Source organism: Mobula birostris, chromosome 10 (assembly GCF_030028105.1).
Source record: "Mobula birostris isolate sMobBir1 chromosome 10, sMobBir1.hap1, whole genome shotgun sequence".
NCBI lineage: Eukaryota > Metazoa > Chordata > Chondrichthyes > Myliobatiformes > Myliobatidae > Mobula > Mobula birostris.
The window spans coordinates 17,760,544-17,784,873 of NC_092379.1; the positions used below are offsets into that span (position 1 = coordinate 17,760,544).

The following is a 24,330-nucleotide window of genomic DNA, read 5'->3' on the forward strand; positions in this document are numbered from 1 at the left end:
GTCGGGGGTGCAAAGAGAGAGGGTCAGTGGGGGAGAGAGGGAAGCAGGAACAGGCCGTTCAGCCACAACATTAATTAAACTGTAATTAAATCCTATCCGGACGAATCCTTTCTGCCTACACAATGTCCCGGGACAGTCAAGCGGCCGAGATTAGATGCTGGAGCAGACTGGAAGGCCTGAATGGTTTTATGCTCACTTCCTGCACATCCATGCGTCTAACAGCCTCTTGATCACACAGTATCTGCCTTCAGCACTAACCCAGGCAGCACATTCCAGGCCCCCAGCACTCTCCGGAAAAGACATCTCACCCTGCCCATCTCTCGAATTTACACCCCCCCCCCCACCTTAAATGCATTCCCTCCGGAATTAGACACCGCCTGCTGGGAAATACAACACCGGCTGCCTGCTCTGTCTGTGCCTCGCAATCTTATTAAACATTGATCAGGTCTCCCTCAGTCGCCACTGCTGCAGAAAAAACCACCCCCGTTTATCCCACCTCTCCTCATACCTCCTGCCCTCTAATCGAGGCAGTGCCCTGGCGAGCAACGTCTGCACCTTCTCCACAGCCCCCACACCCTCCCTGTAATGGGGCGACCACAACTGTGCCCAGTACTCCCAGCGCGGCCTCACCGAAGTCTTATACAGCTGCTACATGGCTCCCTGACTCTGATACCGAGCACACACCCTGACAAAGACAGGAAATCTATCGGCCTTCTTCCCCGCTGTGTGGCCACCTTCAGGGGGCTGTGGGCTTGGACCCCGAGGTCCCCCTGTGCATCAACAGGGCTCAGGGTCGTGCCGTTAGCTGTGTCCCGTCCCCTTACATTTGCCCTCCATTTCCCTCACACGTCCCTGGACTAAACTTCATCTGCCGTTCCCCTGCCCCTCTCTGCAACTGATCGATATCCTGCAGCGTCCCGGATGACAGGGCAGCTGAGTGAGGCTGTTCGGCCCATAAAGTCTGCCCCACTCATCATTCATGCTGATTTCTTTTTCCAACCCCTTCCTCCCACCTTCTTCCCGTAACCCTTAACGACCTCACCAATCAATCTCTGCATCAAGCGTGCCGAATGACTTGGTCTCCACCGCACTCTGTGGCGACGATTTCCACAGATTCACCACCCTCTGTTCCAAAGGGACGTCCATTTATTATCAAAACCCTGACGGCTGCTCCCGGAATCATCCTCTCCACGGCCACTCTATCCAGGCCGTACAGTGTTCAGTAGGTTTCAGTGAGATCCCTCACATCTGTCTGAATTGCATCGCGCGCATGCCAAGTGATATCAAAATGCTCCTCCAATGTTAACCCTTTAATTCCCAGCACAGTCCCCGAGAACCTCCGCCAATGCCAGGTACGGAGCCCAAAGCTGCTCACAATACTCCAAATGTGTTCGGACCGCTGCCTTATAGCATTACATCCTTGCTCTCCTACTCTAGGCCTCACAAGACGAATGCAGATACTGCATTTGCCTTCCTCCTCCCCACTGGTTAGTGCAATACTTTTCAGAACCAGCGATCGGGGTTCAATTCCCGCCACGGTCTGTAAGGAGTTCGTACGTTCTCCCCATGGACGTGTGGGTTTCCTCCGGGTGCCCTGGTTTCCTCCCACACTCCAAAGACGAGTGAGTTAGGATTGGTGAGTTGTGGAGACACTTGCACATCTTTCGACTGTGACAGGTACTAACAGAACACATTTTGCTGTACCATACACGTGACAAATAATCTTTTCACTTTACTGACTCAACTTTGAACTTTAACCTGCAAGTTAACCTTCAGAGAATCCTGCACTAGGACTCCCAAGTCCCTATGCCCTTCCAATTTCTGATTTCCTTCTCCATTTAGAAAACCGTTTCCTAATTTTATTCCTTCTACCAAAATGCATGACCGTACACTCCATCTGCCACCCCTTTGCCCACTCTCCCAACCTATCCAAGTCCTTCGTGTAGACTCCCTGTCCCTCTGCCCGTCTTGGTATGATCTGCACTCCAGCACACAGGCAGGGAGCCCAATGAGAAACACACACACACACACTCACCGGGTCGAACTCTGGGAGACGGAAGGCGGCCGGCTTCCAGCCCAGGAAAAACTCTTCCGGAGTGCTGAATGGGATCCCGGCATTCAGAGCGAACTGCGGGGATAGAGCAGGAGGGTAAGCAGGGGAAGCTTCTGAGTGCCAGACTGGCTGCAGGTCAGCGGGGAGAGGGGAAGAGTTTCAGTGACGTACCGTCCGTGGGGCGAGGGGAGGAGGACTTTGTGACAAACTACGGGAGGAGGCTCGGTGATGAACAGCCCCACTGATCTGGGGCAAAAGGACAGACAGACCCGACGTCAGGGTCACAGAGAGAGGTGGAACCCCTGGGGTGAGGAGTCAGGCGAAAGGCCCCAGGGCAGACCTGGAGGTGAGGGATCAGGAACAAGGATCCTGGGGTGGACAAGGGTGGAGGAAGGGTCTTGGCGACGGACCCTGAAGTCACGAGTTGGAGGGAGGGTGGGTCCCAGGGATAGACCCTGAGGTCAAGGGTCATGGGGAAGATTCCAGGAGACAGACCTCGAGATCTGGGGTTGGGAGAGGGGAAGGGGAGGGTCCAGGGGTCAGGAGAAGGTCCTGAGGACAAAACATCGGTTACCAGGCGGTCACTGCAGGAGAAATCCTTCTTCTTCCGGCCCGGAGCCCAGTCCGGGGGTCTCCCTGCAGCATCTGTGGGCGAGGGAGAGAGAGGCATCAATCCAAGCTGCTGAGGGAGGAGGAGTGAGGGGGGGGGGTGAGGAGGGAAGGCAGAGAGGGAGGGGAATGGTGAGGTAGGGATGGAGGAAGGGGAACAAAGACATTACACGAGATTTGATGCAAGTGTTGTGTTATGAAGCAGAAATCGTCGGAGGGTTTCAGCCGAGACACTGAGTGGGGAAGTTACGTAGCGGCTGTATTAAACTCCGGCTAGACCGCACTTGGAGTATTGTGACCAGTTCCAGTCCCCTTATTACAGGAAGGGTGTGGAGAGGGTGGGGAAGAGAATCACCAGGATGCTGCCCGGATTAGAGGGCAGGAGCGACAAGGAGAGGCTGGACAAACCTGGGTTGTTTCCTCTGCAGCGGCGGAGCCTGAGGGGAGACCTGATCGAGCTTTATACCATTATGGGAGGCACAGATAGAGTAGACAGTCGATATCTTTCCCCCCAGAGGAAAATGTCTAGTATCAGAGTGCATGCATTTAAAGTGAGAGGGAACTACGAGAGCAAGGTTTCTTTTTACACAGAGCGCGGTAGGTGGCTGGGACGTGCTGCCAGACTGTTGGTGGTGGCAGATACGACAGATGTGAAATGAATCGAGTGATTACTTAGCAGTAGTTTAATCAATCATGAACGTGGTGGAGTAAAGGGCGTGTTTCTGTGTCTGCTCGAAGCGTAACCTCGACAGAACTGTGCTCAAGTCTTAGGCTTGGGTTCCCCAGACTTGTGCAGTACTGCATTTGTCGACGTGGAGCGGAGAACGAGTGTGGGCAGATGGCAGGGAAGGCATGCCAGGAGCTGGGGGGGGGGGGGTGGTAGGGGAGTTGGCACACGTACAGACACACCCAGCCCCGAAACACCAGGCTCAGTCATTTGATTCCAAACAATTGGTTTATTGATCATTACAGAATGTCTCTCTGGTGCTTCCTGCTCCCTTCCCCTTTTCCCAACCATGATTCCCCTCTCCCTGCCCGCTTCCCACTCTCAGTCCACAATAGAGACTCATATCAGAATCAGGTTTTTTGTGGCAGCAGTACAGAGCAATACATAGAATTACTACAGTACTGTGCAAACATCTGGCTCCCTAGCTATATGAATGTGGCTAAATCTTTTGCATAGTACTGTATGCTTTGACCTCTACGTACCAGGACATCCCCTCTACCCCGAGACACACCCACCTCCAACGTAGAGACACTTGTCCAGGTCGATCTCCACTCCATCGTTCCCCTGGGGGTGGGGGATGGGGAAAGAGGAACACAGACGGAATTAGACACGGACAGGGGGGCAATCCCGGCCCCCCCCCCCCCCCACAGCACTCGGGTCCCGGGACCATGAGAACACCAGCGGCCCCCTCCCTCCCGCCACCCCGGAGCTCCCGCTGGCAGATCAGGCAGATCCCCCCGCTCCATCCTCCACCGAGCGGAGTGCGTGGGGGCGATTGGGTACCTGTTTCCGAAGGTGATCCAACATTCCCAGTAATGGCTTCCGGTAGAACCCCGGCCCGGTCGACACGTAAACCTGGCGGGGGGTCAGAACCAGAAATAACTAATTTGTCACACTCCGCAACAACCACGAGGACCCAACACTGTGGGTCAGAAATCCTGTTCCATGAGTTTGTTCCCATCCCCCTCCCGCAATCCCTCCCTCCTCCTTGCCCCTCACCCTTACCTCTCACTCCATTGTCCCTCCCCCCTCCCTCGCCCTCCCTCTCTCCCTCACCTGGACCGGCACTCCCAGCTTGCTGATCACTGCCTCCACCTTCCTCTGGAAGTCCTGAGGACGGAGTTTCCCCCGGCTGATGCCCCTCTGATTGGTGAAGAAGACGAGCTGCAGGGGTGAGGGGAGGAAGAGTCAGCTCGAGGCATGGATAAGGCTCCCATCCCCACCCTGGCGGGAAGGTGGGGTCCCACAAGGAAAGCAACCTTCCCAGTCAGAGGGATGGGGTCCCACGATAACCACCAGAGATCTACGGCTATGGTGAAGATCTTTATTTGACAATGACTATTAAGGTGGCAAAGTCCCCAGGACCAGATGGGATATACACCAGCTTATCACGGGGTGGGGGTGGGGAATGAGAGATGAGATTCCTGGGATCTCCGCACCCTCTCCAGCTGCAGGGAAGATCCTGGAGGACTGGACAGCAGCTAACACTGTTCCCATTGTTCCAGAGGAGAAAAGGGGACTATAGACCAGGACTGCACGTCTCCAGGAAAGCTACTGCAGGGGTTCCTTCGGGAAAGGATTTTTGATCATCTACAGCAGGAAGTGCTGATTAAGGAGAGTCAGCACACCTTTTGGGGAGGGGGGGAGAGTTGTGACTTACTAACTCATGAGCTTTTGGAGGAGGTGGCGACGATGGGGTACGTGCTCAGACTTTTGCAAGTCACTTGACAAGGTCCCTCGAGGTAGGCTGATCTGGAAGACCTAAGGTGCACCCACCATGAATTGGTAGTTTAGATTCAGAATTGGCTCACCCACAGAAGACATCTGATCCCGCAAAGTGCCCAAATTAAGTTCCACCTGCCATTTCTCTGCCCATAACTGAACTGACCTATAACCCACTGTGACCTTTGGCGGTCTTCTACACTGCCCACGATTCCACCAATCCTTCTGTCGTCTGCAAGCTCACCCATCAACAGTACATTTTCCTCTTTGATAGATCTCACAAACAGAGACACCAACACTGATCCTTACCCAACCCACAGCTCATGGACCTCCAGCCAGAATAAATCCCACCTGCTGTTTGTGAGACTTAAGATTAAAAAGTACATGGGTGGATCAGCAGACAACAGAAAAGTTGGAGATGCTTTAAATAATGCGGAATATTGCCAAGGAATACAGTGGTCAGTTGCAGATATGGAGGGAGAAGTGGAAGATGGAGTTTAACGTGAGGTGCTTCTCTTTGGGAAGTGAAATGTGAAGGGACGGTACATGGTTCCTGACAGGACTCTTAGTGTTGATGTACAGAGAGATCTTGGGAGTCCAAGTCCACAGCCCCCAGAAAGTGGCTGCACTCATTGATAGCTCAAAATTCAATGTAAATTTATTATCAAAGTACATCAAAGACTGCTGAACGGACCCTGACCCGGATCTGAGCCGTACCCTCCAAATATCCAGACCTGCCTCTCGGTTTTTTTGCACTACCTTACATTCCCTTTTCTATTTTCTATTTATGATTTATAATTTAAATTTTTACTATTTACTATCGATTTGTACTCCAGGGAGCACGAAGCGCAGAATCAAATATCGCTGTGATGATTATATGTTCTAGTATCAATTGTTTGGCGACAATAAAGTAACGTATGTCACCAAATAGAACCCTGAGACTCACTTTCTTACGGGCATACTCAATAAATCTATAGAATAATAACCACAACAGGATCAACGAAAGACTGTCCCAACTGGGGTGTTCAACCAGACAACAAATGGTGCAAATACAGAGAGAGAAATAAATTATAATAAATAAATATATATCGAGAACATGAGAAAGAGTCCTGGAAAGTGAGTCCATAGGTTGTGGGAACATTCAATGATGGGGCGAGTGAGGTTGAAATGATCCCCTTTGGTTCAAGAGCCTGATGGTTGAGGGGTAGTAACTGTTCCTGAACCTGATCGTGCAAGTTCTGGGGCTCCTGTACCTTCTTCCTGATGGCAGCAGCGAGAAGAGATCATGACCAAGCGGGATCCCTGATGATGGCTGCTGCTTTCCCGCGACAGCATTTCGTGTAGGTGTGCTCAGTGGTGACAGGGTGGAAAAGGCAGCCTACCCCATGCTTGCCCTCACGAGGCAGGGCGTTGAATAGAAGAATTCCAAGTTAATATTAAGTCCTGCTTCAGCAGTGTCTGAACTATCGTGTGGACTTCTGGTTGCCCCAATACAGGAAAGGTGTTGATGGTGAAGTGTGGCCCAGGAGGGGCAGACCCAAGGCTGTCCGATCGGGAGCCGGGGTTGGATTGATCTTCATCTGACATCGTGTCCACAACCGTTCCAAAACGGGTGGCCCTGAGTCGACGTCGCCTGAAGGGAGTCCTCGAAGCACGCAAACCTCCACACGACATCAACGTGTTGAAACCAAATCTGCTAAATTTAGATACACTGATGTCTGGGCCATAGCCTCCCGATCGAACGATGCCAAATCCATTGGAAAAAACCTTACCCAAGATATCAACTCCCTATCCAACTACTTCTCAAAGTGGTACCTAAATATGGATGTCACCAAAACAGTAATTTCCATATTTCACCACATTTCGACTAGCCAACCTAAACTTAATATCAAACAACATGACAAACAGGTACCCAACAACCCACACCCAAAGCACTTTGGAGTCAGTCACACTAAATCGAACTCTCTCATACAGGATCCATCTTCAAAATGTAGGAAAGAATCCAAAATCCAGAACAGCCATGATCGGGCAGATAGCAGGAACCAAACGGGGTGCTAAACAGTCAGTCCTATGAACATCTAGCCTAGCACCATGTTTCTCGGTCACCGAATATTGTGCACCCACCTGGGAGAGGAATGCTCTCACAAACATCAACACACAGCTCCATACTGCTCTGAGAACAATCTCAGGAGCCTGATAATCCACACTGGCCAATGGCTCCCAACAATGAGTGCAGTAGCAGTCCTGGAGATCCGTAGGACAGCAGCTTCTGCAAACTTCTACACGCGTATCCAAAATATGCCCAACAACATTCCAGTTCGCAAACTTGTCAAAAGTGCTCCTCCAGTTTCCCAACTCAGATCCCGAAAATCTTTCTGCAGCTTGAGAAACCTCGACTCCTACGATGAACACACTGCACAGTGCCAATACTGGCACACCAACACGACCTCCGGCGCAGATATGATCAACGACTCCACCTCGCTCCTCCCGGGCTTTCCCTCAGCTGCAAATAGACTCAGAAGTTGACATGCCAGAACAGCGCAAACACTTCACCGATGGGGCGCCCGCTAAACCCCAGCTTGCCCCTGTGGCGCCCCACAGGATGTCCTCCACCTGGTCCCAAGACGCCCTCTCACCAAGATCCGAGGCAGCTTTGCTGCGGTCTATCGATGCGGCCACGAACACCACGGGACGTGTACTTAGTCCCCTACTCTACTCGCTTTATGGCTCTGACTGTGTAACTACAATACCGTATCCGAGTTTGCTAATGACACCGCTGTTGTGGACCGTATCAAAGGGGGTGATGAATCAGCATTCAGGAGGGAGATTGAAGTGATGTCATTAACAAGACCCTCTCACTCATTGTCAGTAAGACCAAGGAACCGATTGTAGACTTCAGGGGAGGGAAACTGGAGGTCCTTGAGCCAGTAATCATCGGAGAATCAGAGATAGAAAGGGTCAGTAATTTTAAATTCCTGGTGTCCCCATTTCAAAGGACCTGTCCTGCACCCATCAATGCAAAAAAGGCACAACAGCATCTCTACTTCCTAAGGAGTCTGCAGAGATTTGGAATGAGATCAAAACCCTTGGCAAACTTTTATAGATATGTGGTGGACAGTGTGCTGACTGGCTGCATTACTGCCTGGTATGGGAACACCAACGCCTTTGAGCAGAAGATCCTTCAAAAGGTTGTGGATTCAGGCCAGTACATCGCGGGTAAAACCCTCCCAATCACTGAGCACATCTACATGAAACGCTGCCATAGAACAGCAGCAACTGTTATCAAAGATCCTCGCCACCCAGGCCAGGCTCTTTTCTCGCTGCTGCCATCGGGTAGAAGGTACAAGTGCTTCAGGACTCGCACCACCAGGTTCAGGAACAGTTACTACCCCTCAGCCATCAGGCTCTTGAACAAAAGAGGACAACTACACTCAGTTAAGGACTCCTTTATCTTATTTCATGCTCGTTATTTATTACTAATTACTTATACCTGCACTTGCAGTTTGTTTATAGATCCTGTTTACAGTTACTGTTCGATAGATTTGCTGAGTACGGGGCCGGCTTGGCGGCGCAGTGACATCAGCGCTGGACTCTGGAACGGAGGTTCCCGGGTTCGAACCCAGCCGGGTCCACTCCCGAGTACGCTTTCCATCCGTGCCGGGTTGAGTGTTGAGGTCGCAACTCGACCTCATAAAATAAAAGGGGAAAATACTGCGAAACGTCTGTGTGAGGAGTGGTGCGCCACACAATCTCTCTCTCTCGCTCCGCGCCTTGTAAAGGCATGAAAAAGACATCGTCCCGCCAACATCGCACACGCACGCACACACGCCGAAAAAAAAGATTTCCTGAGTATGCCTGCAGAAAAAAGAATCTCAGGGTAGTATGTGGTGCCGTGCACGTACTCTGATAATAAGTTTTACTTTGAACTTTGGGAGCAGGGGCGGCTGGCGGTGGGGGGGATTTGGGAGGTCTCTGTCTTGGCAATGACTAGGCCCCAAGCCACAGTGTGGCCTGTACACAGCCAGCAGGAGAGGGGCTTCGAAGCCAGCGGGGGCAGTGTGGCACAGCCTAGATCAGTGCTGCCCCCCAGTGTTCACCCAGCTCTGCTGCTGCCGACTGCAGATTGCAATCGACTGGAGGCTGTGCAGTAAAATATATTTGGTGCGGTTGTATTTTTGTGGTCAACTGTAGATTGATGGCTGGGGTTTGGACTCTTATTGTGTGGCTGTGACACCATTCATGCTTGCTATCTTGTGCGACCGTGGATTCTGTGTCTTGTCCCCATGGTAACGCTGTCTCGCTCGGTTGTATTCCTGGGTGTTTATGTATGGTTGAATGACAATTAAACCTGAACTGAGTTGAGATGTGCGGGGCGAGTTATATTACGGATTGGTGGTGTCCGGAACGGGCTGCCAGGAATGGTGGCGGGGGCAGATTATAACAGTGGTGCTCGGGAGGCTTTCACAAGACAGAGAGAGGTGCCAGCGGGACCCTGTGGAGGCAGAAGGGATGAAGATTAACTGGGCACCAGGGGCGTTCAGTGAACTGTGACCAGATTTGTGCCCTCTCCCACACACCTCACCTTATATCCATCCTGGAATAACTGCTTGAGTCTCTTGGGAATTTCCGGATAAAGAATTCTGAAACCATAAAATTAACAGATTAGTCCAACCCCCTCAGTGACCCTTCTCCCCGATGCCATTTCTGACTGTATCCCCACTGTTGTTAATCCAGCTCCCTCACACCATCCTTCAGTGACCCCTCTCCCCCAGTGCCCTGTGTCACTGACTGTATCCCCACTGACATTAATCCAGCCCCCTCACACCATCCCTCAGTGACCCCTCTCCCCCAGTGCCCTGTGTCACTGACTGTATCCCCACTGACATTAATCCAGCTCCCTCACACCATCCTTCAGTGACCCCTGTCCCCATGTGCCTTGTCACTGACTGTATCCCCACTGTTGTTAATCCAGCTCCCTCACACTCTCTCAGTGACCCCTCTCCCCCAGCGCCGTGTCACTGACTGTATCCCCATTGACATTAATCCAGCTCCCTCCCACTATCCCTCACTGACCCCTCTCCCCAACGCCGTGTCACTGACTATATCCCCACTGACATTAATCCAGCTCCCTCAGACAGTCCCTCAGTGACCCCTGTCCCCATGTGCCTTGTCACTGACTGTATCCCCACTGTTGTTAATCCAGCTCCCTCACACCATCCCTCAGTGACCCCTCTCCCCCAGTGCCCTGTGTCACTGACTGTATCCGCACTGACATTAATCCAGCTCCCTCACACCATCCCTCAGTGACCCCTCTCCCTCAGCACCCTGTGTCACTGACTGTATCCCCACTGACATTAATCCAGCTCCCTCACACCATCCCTCAGTGACCCTCTCCCTCAGCACCCTGTGTCACTGACTGTATCCCCACTGACATTAATCCAACTCCCTCACACCATCCCTCAGTGACCCCTCTCCCTCAGGGCCCTGTATCACTGACTGTATCCCCACTGACATTAATCCAGCTCCCTCACACCATCCCTCAGTGACCCTCTCCCTCAGCACCCTGTATCACTGACTGTATCCCCACTGTTGTTAATCCAGCTCCCTCACACCATCCCTCAGTGACACCTCTCCCCCAGCACCCTGTATCACTGACTGTATCCCCACTGACATTAATCCAGCTCCCTCACACCGTCCCTCAGCACCGTTTCAGACTGTATCCCCATTGACATTAATCCAGCTCCCTCCCACTATCCCTCACTGACCCCTCTCCCCAACGCCCTGTACCTCCAGTCATCCACTCCAATGGGAAAAACATTTCCTGATTTTGTTGTTATAATTGTCCCATCGATATCAAACCCTGCAAACTAAACACACAGAAATGGAATGTAAACACGAGGAAATCTGCAGGTGCTGGAATTTCAAGCCACACACGTAAAAGTTGCTGGTGAACGCAGCAGGCCAGGCAGCATCTCTAGGAAGAGGTACAGTCGACGTTTCGGGCCGAGACCCTTCGTCAGGACTAACTGAAAGAAGAGCTAGTAAGAGATTTGAAAGTGGGAGGGGGAGGGGAAGATCCAAAATGATAGGAGAAGACAGGAGGGGGAGGGATGGAGCCAAGAGCTGGACAGGTGATTGGCAAAAGGGATACGAGAGGATCATGGGACAGGAGGTCCGGGAAGAAAGACAAGGGGGAGGGGAAGCCCAGAGGATGGGCAAGGGATATAGTGAGAGGGACAGAGGGAGAAAAAGGAGAGAGAGAGAAAAAATTTAATAATAAATAAATAACAGATGGGGTACGAAGGGGAGGTGGGGCATTAGCAGAAGTTAGAGAAGTCGATGTTCATGCCATCAGGTTGGAGGCTACCCAGACGGAATATAAGGTGTTGTTCCTCCAACCTGAGTGTGGCTTCATCTTTACAGTAGAGGAGGCCGTGGATAGACATGTCAGAATGGGAATGGGATGTGGAATTACAACGTGTGGCCACTGGGAGATCCTGCTTTCTCTGGCGGACAGAGCGTAGATGTTCAGCGAAACAGTCTCCCAGTCTGCGTCGGGTCTCGCCAATATATAGAAGGCCACATCGGGAGCACCAATCTCCCTCCCCGCACTTATCCTTGTAAGTGGAACAAGTGCTACACATGCCCTTACACTTCCTCCCTTACCACCATTCAGGGCCCCAGACAGTCCTTCCAGGTGAGGCGACACTTCACCTGTGAGTCGGCTGGGGTGATATACTGCGTCCGGTGCTCCCGATGTGGCCTCTTATATATTGGCAAGACCCGACGCAGACTGGGAGACCGCTTTGCTGAACACCTATGCTCTGTCCGCCAGAGAAAGCAGGATCTCCCAGTGGCCACACATTTTAATTCCACATCCCATTCCCATTCTGACATGTCTATCCACGGCCTCCTCTACTGTAAAGATGAAGCCACACTCAGGTTGGAGGAACAACACCTTATATTCCGTCTGGGTAGCCTCCAACCTGATGACATGAACATTTACTTCTCAAACTTCCGCTAATGCCCCACCTCCCCCTCGTACCCCATCCGTTATTTATTTTTATACACACATTCTTTTCCTCACTCTCCTTTTTCTCCCTCTGTCCCTCTCACTATACCCCTTGCCCATCCTTTGGGTTCCCACCCCCCCCATCTTTCTCCCCAGACCTCCTGTCCCATGATCCTCTCGTATCCCTTTTGCCTATCACCTGTCCAGCTCTTGGCTCCATCCCTCCCCCTCCTGTCTTCTCCTATCATTTTGGATCTCCCCCTCCCCCTCCCACTTTCAAATCTCTTACTAGCTCTTCCTTCAGTTAGTCCTGACGAAGGGTCTCGGCCCAAAACATCTTCCCTCTTCCTAGAGACACTGCCTGGCCTGCTGCGTTCACCAGCAATTGTTAGAAATGGAATGTGATCGTTTTCATCAAACTCCAGTGTGTATTCTACTCCGGTTAATAGTTACTCTACGTATAAACTCCCTCCCCACATAAACCCCTTCATTAGATCCCAGTCTGTAACCCACTCCCGGGGATCTGTTATTCCATGTATAAACTCTTGGATCGGATCAGATCCCAGCCGATAACCCTCTCCAGGGTACCCATCTCTGACCCAATAGACAATAGGTGCAGGATTAGGGCATTCGGCCCTTCGAGCCTGCACCGCCATTCAGTATGATCATGGTTGATCATCCAACTCAGAACCCTGTACCTGCCTTCCCTCCATACCCCCTGATCCCTTCAGCCACAAGGGCCATATCTAACTCCCTCTTAAATATAGCCAATGAACTGGCCTCAACTGTTTCCTGTGGCAGAGAATTCCACAGATTCACCACTCCCTGTGTGAAGAAGCTTTTCCTAATCTCGGTCCTAAAAGGCTTCCCCTTTATCCTCAAACTGTGACCCCTCGTTCTGGACTTCCCCAACATCAGGAACAATCTTCCTGCATCCGGCCTGTCCAATCCCTTTGGGATTTTATACATTTCAATAAGATCCCCGTTCAATCTTCTAAATTCTAGATAGTATAAGCCTAGCCGATCCAGTCTTTCATCATATGAAAGTCCTACCATCCGAGGAATCAATCTGGTGAACCTTCTTTGTACTCCCTCTATGGCAAGGATGTCTTTCCTCAGATTAGGGGACCAAAACTGCACACAATACTCCAGGTGTGGTCTCACCAAGGCCTTGTACAACTACAGTAGTACCTCCCTGCTCCTGTACTCGAATCCTCTTGCTATGAATGCCAGCATACCATTCGCCTTTTTCACCGTCTGCTGTACCTGCATGCCCACTTTCAATGACTGGTGTATAATGACACCCAGGTCTCGTTGCACCTCCCCTTTTCCTAATTGGCCACCATTCAGATAATAATCTGTTTTCCTGTTTTTGCCACCAAGTGGATAACCTCACATTTATCCACATTAAATTACATCTGCCATGAATTTGCCCACTCACTTAACCTATCCAAGTCACCCTGCATCCTCTTAGCATCCTCCTCACAGTTAACACTGCCGCCCAGCTTCATGTCATCTGCAAACTTGGAGATGCTGCATTTAATTCCCTCATCTAAGTCATTAATATATATTGTAAACAACTGGGGTCCCAGCACTGAGCCTTGCGGTACCCCACTAGTCACCGCCTGCCATTCTGAAAAGGTCCCGTTTATTCCCACTCTTTGCTTCCTGTCTGCCAACCAATTCTCTATCCACATCAATACCTTACCCCCAATACCGTGTGCTTTAAGTTTGCACACTAATCTCCTGTGTGGGACCTTGTCAAAAGCCCTTTGAAAATCCAAATATACCACATCCACTGGTTCTTCCCTATCCACTCTACTAGTTACATCCTCAAAAAATTCTATGAGATTCATCAGACATGATTTTTCTTTCACAAATCCATGCTGACTTTGTCCGATGATTTCACCACTTTCCAAATGTGCTGTTATCACATCTTTGATAACTGACTCTAGCATTTTCCCCACCACTGATGTTAGGCTAACCAGTCTATAATTCCCCGGTTTCTCTCTCCCTCCTTTTTTCAAAAAGTGGGGTTACATTAGCCACCCTCCAATCCTCAGGAATTAGTCCAGAATCTAAAGAGTTTTGAAAAATTATCACTAATACATCCACTATTTCTTGGGCTACTTCCTTAAGCACTCTGGGATGCTGACCATCTGGCCCTGGGGGTTTATCTGCCTTTAATCCCTTCAATTTACCTAACACCACTTTCCTACTAACATGTATTTCCCTCAGTTCCTCCATCTCACTGGACCCTCTGTCCCCTACTATTTCTGGAAGATTATTTATGTCCTCCTTAGTGAAGACAGAACCAAAGTAGTTATTCAATTGGTCTGCCATGTCCTTGCTCCCCATAATCAATTCACCAATGTCTGTAGGGGACCTACATTTGTCTTAATCAATCTTTTTCTTTTCACATATCTATAAAAGCTTTTACAGTCAGTTTTTATGTTCCCTGCCAGTTTTCTCTCATAATCTTTTTTCCCTTTCCTAATTAAGCACTTTGTCCTCCTCTGCTGGACTCTGAATTTCTCCCAGTCCTCAGGTGAGCCACTTTTTCTGGCTAATTTGTATGTTTCTTCTTTAGAATTGATACTATCCCTAATTTCCCTTGTCAGCCACGGGTGCACTACCTTCCCTGATTTATTCTTTTGCCAAACTGGGATGAACAATTGTTGTCGGTCATCCATGTGATCTTTAAATGCTTGCCATTGCATATCCACCGTCAACCCTTTAAGTGTCCTTTGCCAGTCCATCTTAGCTAATTCACATCTCATACCTTCAAAGTTACCCTTCTTTAAGTTCAGAACCTTTGTTTCTGAATTAACTATGTCACTCTCCATCTTAATGAAGAATTCCACCATATTATGGTCAGTCTTACCCAAGGGGCCTCTCACGACAAGATTGCTAATTAACCCTTCCTCATTGCTCAAAACCCAGTCCAGAATAGCCTGCTCTCTAGTTGGTTCCTCGACATGTTGGTTCAAAAAACCATCCCGCATACATTCCAAGAAATCCTCTTCCTCAGCACCTTTACCAATTTGGTTCACCTAATCTACATGTAGATTGAAGTCACCCATTATAACTGCTGTTCCTTTATTGCACACATTTCTAATTTCCTGTTTAATACCACCTCCGACCTCACTACTACTGTTAGGTGGCCTGTACACAACTCCCACCAGCGTCTTCTGCCCCTTAGTGTTACGCAGCTCTACCCATATCGATTCCACATCTTCCCGGCTTATGTCCTTCCTTTCTATTGCGTTAATCTCTTCTTTAACCAGCAACGCCACCCCACCTCCCCTTCCTTCATGTCTATCCCTCCTGAATATTGAATATCCCTGAACGTTGAGCTCCCATCCCTGGTCACCCTGGAGCCACGTCTCTGTGATCCCAACTATATCATAATCATTAATAACAATCTGCACTTTCAATTCATCCACCTTATTACGAATGCTCCTTGCATTGACACACACAGCCTTCAGGCTTGCTTTTACAACACTCTTAGCCCTTATACAATTATGTTGAAAAGTAGTCCTTTTTGATTTTTGCCCTGGATTTGCCGGCCTGCCACTTTTACTTTTCACCTTACTACTTTTTGCTTCTACCCTCATTTTACACCCCTCTGTCTCTCTGCACTTGTTCCCATCTCCCTGTTGTGAACTAACCTCCTCTCTCCGAGTCTCTTTAATTTGATTCCCACCCCCCAACCATTCTAGTTTAAAGTCACCTCAGTAGCCCTCGCTAATCTCCCTGCCAGGATATTGGTTCCCCTAGGATTCAAGTGTAACCCGTCCTTTTTGTGCAGGTCACACCTGCGCCAAAAGAGGTCCCAATGATCCAAAAACTTGAATCCATGAAGGCCAGCATGCTATTAGCTTTCTTCACTGCCTGCTGTACTTGCGTGCTTCCTTTCAGTGACTGATGTACAAGAACACCTAGATCTCGTTGTGCTTCCCTTTTTCCTAACTTGACTCCATTTTGATAATAATCTGCCTTCCCGTTCTTACCTCCAAAGTGGATAACCTCACATTTATCCTCATTAAACTGCATCTGCCACGCATCTGCCCACTCACCCAGCCTGTCCAGGTCACCCTGCATTCTCATAACACCCTCCTCACATTTCACACTGCCACCCAGCTTTGTGTCATCAGCAAATTTGCTAATGTTACTTTTAATTCCCTCATCTAAATCATTAATGTATATTGTAAACAGCTGCGGTCCCAGCACTGAACCCTGCGGTACCCCACTGGTCACCGCCTGCCATTCCGAAAGGGACCCGTTAAACGCTACTCTTGTTTTCTGTCAGCCAGCCAATTTTCAATCCATGTCAGTACTCTGCCCTCAATACCATGTGCCCTAATTTTGCCCACTAATCTCCTATGTGGGACTTTATCAAAGGCTTTCTGAAAGTCCAGGTACACTACATCCACTGGCTCTCCCTTGTCCATTTTCATAGTTACATCCTCAAAAAATTCCAGAAGATTAGTCAAGCACGATTTCCCCTTCGTAAATCCATGCTGACTCAGACCAATCCTGTTACTACTATCCAGATGTGTCGTAATTTCATCTTTTATAATTGACTCCAGCATCTTTCCCACCACCGACGTCAGGCTAACCGGTCCATAATTCCCTGTTTTCTCTCTTCCTCCCTTCTTGAAGAGAGGGACAACATTAGCCACCCTCCAATCCACAGGAACTGATCCTGAATCTATAGAACATTGGGAAATGATTACCAATGCAACCACGATTTCTAAAGCCACCTCCTTAAGTACCCTGGGATGCAGACCATCAGGTCCCGGGGACTTATCAGCCTTCAGACTCAATAGCCTATCCAACACCATTTCCTGCCTAATATAAATTTCCTTCAGTTCATCCATTACCCTAGGTCCTTTGGCCACTATTACATCTGGGAGATTGTTTGTGTCTTCCCTAGTGAAGGCAGATCCAAAGTAGCTGTTCAACTCGTCTGCCATTTCCTTGTTCCCCATAATAAATTCACCCGCTTCTGTCTTCAAGGGCCCAATTTTGGTCTTAACTATTTTTTTTTCCTTTTCACATACCTAAAGAAGCCTTTACTATCCTCCTTTATATTTTTGGCTCGTTTACCTTCGAACCTCATTTTTTCTCCGCGTATTGCCTTTTTAGTTACCTTCTGTTGCTCTTTAAAAGTTTCCCAACCCTCCGGCTTCCCACTCATCTTTACTATGTTATACTTCTTCTCTTTTATTTTTATACTGTCCTTGACTTCCCTTGTCAGTCATGGCCTCCCCTTACTCCCCTTAGGATCTTTCTTCCTCTTTGGACCCGTGACCTCTTACCTTTGATCTGGCACACACTCCCGCCTTGGTAAACACAAGCAGGCTCTTGTCCTCGATCCAGGTGTCCTGAGGGCAAGCGGGAGCTTTGCCCTGAGAGTTTGTGGCTACCCCTCCCCTCACCACCTCCTCCCGTCCACTCTCCTCCACATTCGCCCGCTTACTGGGAACCTCGGGGGCTCCCTCCTGGGCTCGCTTGCGGCTGGCGTTGGAGGAAGGTTGATGGACTGCAGGCTCCGCGGGACGGAAGCAGAAGGTGTAGGGGTACTGCCCGTTCACCAGGTACAGCGTGGCCCCCTCCTCCCACACCGCCTCTGACCCAGGGGAAAGCACCTGGCCATTCACCGAAGTCGGGTTTGTACCCAGCTGTGGGACAGAGAGAGACAGGAGTCAGAGAGAGGGGAGAAGAGGGGAGGGGGAGAGAGGGGAGGGGAGAGGGGGAGAGAGAGGAGGGGGAGAGAGGGAGAGAGGGAGAGGGGGGAGAGGGGGAGAGAGGGAAAGGGGGAGAGAGGGAGAGGGAGGGGGAGAGGGAGGGGGAGAGAGGGAGGGGAGGGGGGGAGGGGGGGAGAGAGGGAGGGGAGGGGGGAGGGGGGAGAGAGGGAGAGAGGGAGGGGAGGGGGAGAGGGAAAGAGAGATGGGTAAGGGAGGAGGAGTTGGGAAAGAGTTAGTGAGGGGAGTGGAGTGAGATGAGAGGGTGAGGGAGGGAAATGAGTTCAGTGTGCGGGGCTGAGGGAGGAGACTGAGTAAGACAGGAGGGAGAAGGGTAGGGAGTATGGAGAGGGAGGTGGTGTGTGGAAGAGTGAGGGGTGTTTAAGGGGAGAGAGAAAGAGGTCATTTGGGTGTGGGGAAGATAGGGAAGAGGTGTGGCAAGTAGGTGAGAGATGGCAGGAGGGGTGAAGGGGGAAGATGACTGAAGCCCACCTGCTTGACACGGACGCTCTTCGATTTGTAATCGGCCACCAGTTGTACTGTGGGAAAAGCACAGCAAGATCACACAGGGAAACCCCAAATTTCCACGAGTAAATCAAACCTCGCTCCTGTCTGTGGCCAGACAATCTCCTGCTCCCCTCACACCCACACCCCCTTCTCCACCCCTCCCACCCTCACATCCTGACCCCTTCTCCACCCCTCACTCACCCCCTGACCCCTTCTCCACCCTTCACTCACCCCCTGACCCCTTGCCTCTCCACCCCTCACTCACCCCCGACCCCTTCTCCACCCCTCACTCACCCCCTGACCCTTTCTCCACCCCTCACTCACCCCTGACCCTTTCTCCACCCCTCACTCACCCCCTGACCCCTTCTCCACCCCTCAGTCATCCCCTACCCTTTTCTCCCCCCTCACTCACCCCCTGACCTTTTCTCCACCCCTCACTCACCCCGACCCCTTCTCCACCCTCAGTCATCCCTGATCCTTTCTCCACCCCTCACTCACCCCTGACCCCTTTTCCACCCTTCACTCACCCCCAGACCCCTTCTCCACCCTTCACACCCCCTGACCCTTTCTCCACCCCTGACCCCTTCTCCACCCTCACTCACCCCCTGACCCTTTCTCCACCCCCTGACCCCTTCTCCACCCTTCACTCACCCTCTGACCCCTTCTCCACCCCTCACTCACCCTCTGACCCCTTCTCCATCCTTCACTCACCCCCTGACCCCTTCTCCACCCTTCACACCCCCTGACCCTTTTTCCACCCTCCCCACCCCCCTGACCCCCTTCTCCCACCCTTCACTCACCCCCTGACCCTTTCTCCACCCCCTGACCCCTTCTCCACCCTTCACTCACCCTCTTACCCCTTCTCCACCCTCACTCACCCTCTGACCCTTTCTCCACCCCTCACTCACCCCCTGACTCCTTCTCCACCCCTCACTCACCCCCTGTTCCTTTCTCCACCTCTTGACCCCTTCTCCATCCTTCACCCACCCCCTGACCCTTTCTCCACCCTCTGACCCCTTCTCCACCCCTTACTCACCCTCTGACCCTTTCTCCACCCCTCACTCACCCCCTGACCCCTTCTCCACCCCTCACTCACCCCCTGACCCCTTCTCCACCCCTCACTCACCCCCTGACCCTTTCTCCACCCCTCACTCACCCTCTGACCCTTTCTCCACCCCTCACTCACCCTGACCCCTTCTCCACCCTCACTCACCCCCTGACCCTTTCTCCACCCCTCACTCACCCCCTGACCCTTTCTCCACCCCTCACTCACCCTCTGACCCTTTCTCCACCCCTCACTCACCCCTGACCCCTTCTCCACCCCTCACTCACCCCTGACCCCTTCTCCACCCCTCAGTCACCCCCTGACCCTTTCTCCACCCCTCACTCACCCCCTGACCCCTTCTCCACCCCTCACTCACCCCTGACCCCTTCTCCACCCCTCACTCACCCCCTGACCCTTTCTCCACCCCTCACTCACCCTCTGACCCTTTCTCACCCCTCACTCACCCCTGACCCCTTCTCCACCCCTCACTCACCCCCTGACCCTTTCTCCACCCTCACTCACCCCTGACCCTTTCTCCACCCCTCACTCACCCTCTGACCCTTTCTCCACCCCTCACTCACCCCTGACCCCTTCTCCACCCCTCACTCACCCCCCTGACCCCTTCTCCACCCCTCAGTCACCCCCTGACCCTTTCTCACCCCTCACTCACCCCCTGACCCCTCACTCACCCTCACCTCCTCCCACCCTTATCGACCCCCTCAGCCCTCCACCCGTTTCCCAGCAGAACCCTCTCGCCCACCTTGCCGGCGGCTGCACCGCCTGTCGGTGACGCGGGTGTCGGGCCGCGCCCCAGGGTACGCGCCGTACCCGGTGGTAGGGGTAACGGGAGAGTGAGCTCCGGCCTCGCTCACCAGCAGACACTCCATGTCCGGGGCAGTAGGAGCGGGAGGACAGGCCGAGCGTCACCGGGGGCGCGCACTCGAACGGAATGGTCGGATCGCCGACACAGAGCCGGACACGTGCATGAGCTGAAGAGACGGGAGCGCGCTCTCTCCTCCCCTCAGGCGGGCACTCGGCATCCGCTTCACATGTCCAACCGGAACTCCCGGAGTACACACCGGGTCCGTTGCTCCGCCATCTTAGTAAGGTGAAGGTCGCGCCATCTTGTTAAGGTCTCGGCCAGACATCTTGGTAAGGTAACGCCATTTTGTTAATCGAGTCAACCATGCGCCATCTTGCTGAGGAAGAGTCCCGCCCTCTTGTTGAGGAAACCAGGTTGCCTCTTGCCTTGGGAGTTTGCTGAGCCAAGGAATCCGCCATCTTAGAGAGGGCACGGGACGCCATGTTGAGAAGGGAGCAGTTTGTCTTCGGTTAAAGGGCACAACTGCCATCTTTGTAAGGGATCGGTGCGCCATCTTGGTGATGAGCTTTGGTGGTGTTTTTCAAGAGAGTCTTTGTGAAGTTTAAGGATTTCTTCCACTCCACACCCTCCATACTCTGATTCTCTCCCTCTTCCATCATCTCTTCCCCTCGTTTCCTCATCCACTACTCCATCCCTTCAGTCCCATTTCCCCCGCTCCTTCCAGAGAACCATAGGACACTACAGCACAGGAAACAGGCGTTTGGCCCTTCTAGTCTGTGCCGAAACATTATTTCGGTAGTCCCATGACCTGCATCCAGTCCCTAACCCTCCGGTCCCCTCCCATCCATGTATCTATCCAATTTGTGCTTAAGACTTCAGAGTGAGGCCCGCATTTAGCATGTCAGATGGCAGCTTGTTCCACACTCCCACCACTCTCTGAGTGAAACCGTTCCCCCTAATGTTCCCCCTAAACCTTTCACCCTAAAGCCATGTCCTCTCTTATTTATCTCTCCTAATCTAAGTGGAAAGAGCCTATTCAAATTTACTCTCACAATTTTGGTAAACCTCTGTCAAATCCACCACTCATTCTTCTATGCTCCAAGGAATAAAGTCCTAACCTGTTCAATCTTTCCCTGTAATTCAACTCCTGAAGACCCAGCAACATCCTAGTAAACCTTCTCTGCACTCTTCAATCTACTGATATCCTTCCTATAGTTTAGGTGACCAGAACTGCACACAATACTCCAAATTTGGCCTCACCAATGTCTTATGCAACCTCCCCATATCATCCCATCTCCTTACTCAGTACTTTGATTTATGAATACCAAGATGCCAAAAGCCTTATTTACAACCCTGTCTACCTGTGACGCTACTTTCAGGGAATTATGTATCTGAACTCCAAGATCTCTTTGTTCCTGCGCACTCCTCAGTGCCCTACCATTTACTGTGTATGTCCTACCTTGATGTGTTCTTCCAAAAATGCAACACCTCACACCTGCATTAAATTCATCTGCCATTTTCTGGCCCATTTTTTCCAGTTGGTCCATATCCGTCTGCAAGCTTTGAAAGCCTTCCTCGCTGTCCACAACACCTCCAATCTTAGTGTCATCAGCAACTTGCTGATCCAATTTACCACATTATTATCTAGATCATTGATGTAGACAACAAACAACAATGGTCCCAGCACAGATCCCTGAGGCACACCACTAGTCACAGGCCTCAGTCTGAGAAGCAATCATCCACTACCACTCTCTGTCTTCTCCCACACAGCCAATTTTGAATCCAGTTTACAACCTCTCCATGTCTGAACCTTCTGAGCTAACCTCCCATGTGGGACCTTGTCAAAGGCCTTACTAAAGTCCATGTAGACAAACTTCCACAGCCTTTCCTTCGTCTATTTTTTTGGTAACCCCTTCGAAAAACTCTACAAGATTCGTTGAACACGATCTACCATGCACAAAGCCATGCTGACTATCCTTAATCAGCCCTTGGCTGTCAGATACTTGTATATCCAATCTCTCAGAACATATTAAACCCCTCACTTATTAATCATTTCAACCTCCTCGTTTTCCATGACCCATTCCTCCCACTTCCCCTCCATCATCTCTCACTCTTTCCCTCCTCCATCCCTCTCACTCTCTCTTTTACAATTCTTTGCTTGGAGGAGCAGACTCGATGGGCCAAATGGCCTCATTTCTCTCCAATGTCTTGTGGTCGATCATTGCCCCCATCCCCATTCCACTCCGTCCCCACCCTCTCATCACATCCCCCTCCATCTCCCCTTGCGTCCCGCACTCCATCGCCCTCCCCAGCCCAGCCGCTGTGCATCCAGTTCCTGCTCTCCTTCGCGACGCATCTTCTCCTGGCTGCTCTTCGCAAGATCCTTGCGATTGGATCCTGGGCTCGTCCACTTCCTCCCTCCCTCCCTCCCTCCCTCTGTCCTCCCATCGTGGTTCCACCTCGCCAAGGAATCTGGACCCCAGCCCACGAGCAGAGAGCAGAATCCCGGGTGAATTCCGCGGCGGAGGTTCGAATACTTCCACTCGGCCCACCCCTCGCAACCGGAGAGACAAGTGATTCACACCAGGAATGGGTGGCAGGCTTTGAGTTTATTGAAACCACAGATACAGAATCAGCCGGAGGCTGCAGATCCCGAGGGAGAGAGACCTGAGTCAAATTTATCCCGTTACTGACTCACCCTCCCCACCCAGTCCAGCCAAGGAGCCTTTCCCCTCCCCTGCGTCTCTGTGACCTCACCCCTTCCTGCCCTGACGCTCTTCCCCCATCGCAGTTCGAGCTGTGGGACACTTTGCCGCATCCCCGAATCGAGGGGAACTGGCCTCGCCCTGTGCAATCTTCAACCATGCAGGTTAACGCCTGTATGGATTGTCCCTGAGTCCCAAGGCAGGTGGATTTCTGGATGTTCTGGGATCAGTGCAGGCAAATGGAGCCCAGTGAGGGGCTGATATAGAATGGAAGATGGTCCATGGGCATTGGCCTCCTCCAGGGGCCCCTCGGTTTCCTGATTCCTGATTGATCCTTCCACCCAGTTCATCTCAGTGCGCAGTCCACCAATTGGCCCAGCTGTCCGGCCCTCTCAGCATCCTGGCCACCCATTGGCCTAAATGTATTCGGCATCGGGACACTGGCATAGTGATTAGCTGACAATCCTTGCGTGGGATTCAGCATCGCTTTTATTGATTGGACCCTGCTCCAGAACAGGTCGTGGTAGTACAGGGGCCGTTGACCAAACTCGGTTGTGTCTAATGTGCCTCAGTATGATCGTCACTGATTGCTACTTCTAATGCACCATAGCAAAAAGTCTGGCAGTTGGCTGGTCATTAAGCATCTTAGTAACATGTTTGCAATTGGCCCATTTCCTCTGCCCCATCCCCGCATCCTGCCTCTCCATATCGTGGCTTGTGATTGGCCTTCTTCTCCTTCCCTTACCCTGACACAGCCCCACCCCTCTGTTGGATCCTGGCCACCCTGAGGGAAACATGGGAAAGTTGGGCAGGGGTGGGGGGGGGCAGTGCCAACTCAATGAGAGGACATCCCATCCTTGGGGGGGGGGTTTGGGGAAACGGATTCTCGGGGACTGGACTAGGTTCTTGCCCTATGGGGCTCTCAGGAGGGCGTTTGGGAGGATGTGGATCCTCTCAGAAAGTTGGAGTCCACCAGCTGAAAGTTTAAGAATCCATTTGGTGAGTTGAGGACCGAACTGGCAGATTAAGAACCAATTGGAGAGTTGGATGTCCAATTGGATGGTTGGGGGGGTTCAATTGGTGGGGTTAAAATTCCATTTGGAGGGTTGGGGTCCAATTGGAAATTTGAAGCATCCAATTAGAGGGTTGGGGTCAAATTGGAGGGCTTGGGCACCCCAGTTGGAGGGTTGGAGTCCAACTGGAAATTCGAAGCATCCAATTGGAGGGTGAGGAGGTCAAATTGGAGGGTTTGGGCATCTGATTGGAGGGTTCGGGTGTCCAGTTGGAGGGTTGTGATCCAATTGGTGGGGGAGGGGTTGGTGGGTTCATTTGGAATATGAAGCACCCTCTGAATGGTTAAAATCCAACCCGAAGGTG

At 51.5% G+C, this 24,330-nt stretch overlaps 1 protein-coding gene across 2 annotated transcripts in view; it reads right to left on the bottom strand.

The window, feature by feature from the left end:
• pnkp (polynucleotide kinase 3'-phosphatase) overlaps nucleotides 1-20,542 on the bottom strand; it is a 43,064-nt gene extending 22,522 nt beyond the window's left edge. For both annotated transcript variants that reach the window (XM_072270005.1, XM_072270006.1), the window contains exons 1-10: nucleotides 20,186-20,542; nucleotides 18,366-18,412; nucleotides 17,448-17,810; nucleotides 10,899-10,978; nucleotides 9,694-9,751; nucleotides 4,446-4,553; nucleotides 4,173-4,244; nucleotides 3,905-3,953; nucleotides 2,628-2,698; nucleotides 2,036-2,128 (exon numbers count right to left, since the gene is read on the bottom strand). In XM_072270005.1, the coding sequence (XP_072126106.1) occupies nucleotides 2,036-2,128; nucleotides 2,628-2,698; nucleotides 3,905-3,953; nucleotides 4,173-4,244; nucleotides 4,446-4,553; nucleotides 9,694-9,751; nucleotides 10,899-10,978; nucleotides 17,448-17,810; nucleotides 18,366-18,412; nucleotides 20,186-20,312 (1,068 nt within the window). In that variant the 5' untranslated portion in view covers nucleotides 20,313-20,542. The remainder of the gene's footprint in view (nucleotides 1-2,035; nucleotides 2,129-2,627; nucleotides 2,699-3,904; nucleotides 3,954-4,172; nucleotides 4,245-4,445; nucleotides 4,554-9,693; nucleotides 9,752-10,898; nucleotides 10,979-17,447; nucleotides 17,811-18,365; nucleotides 18,413-20,185) is intronic.
• Nucleotides 20,543-24,330: the final 3,788 nt, after the last annotated feature.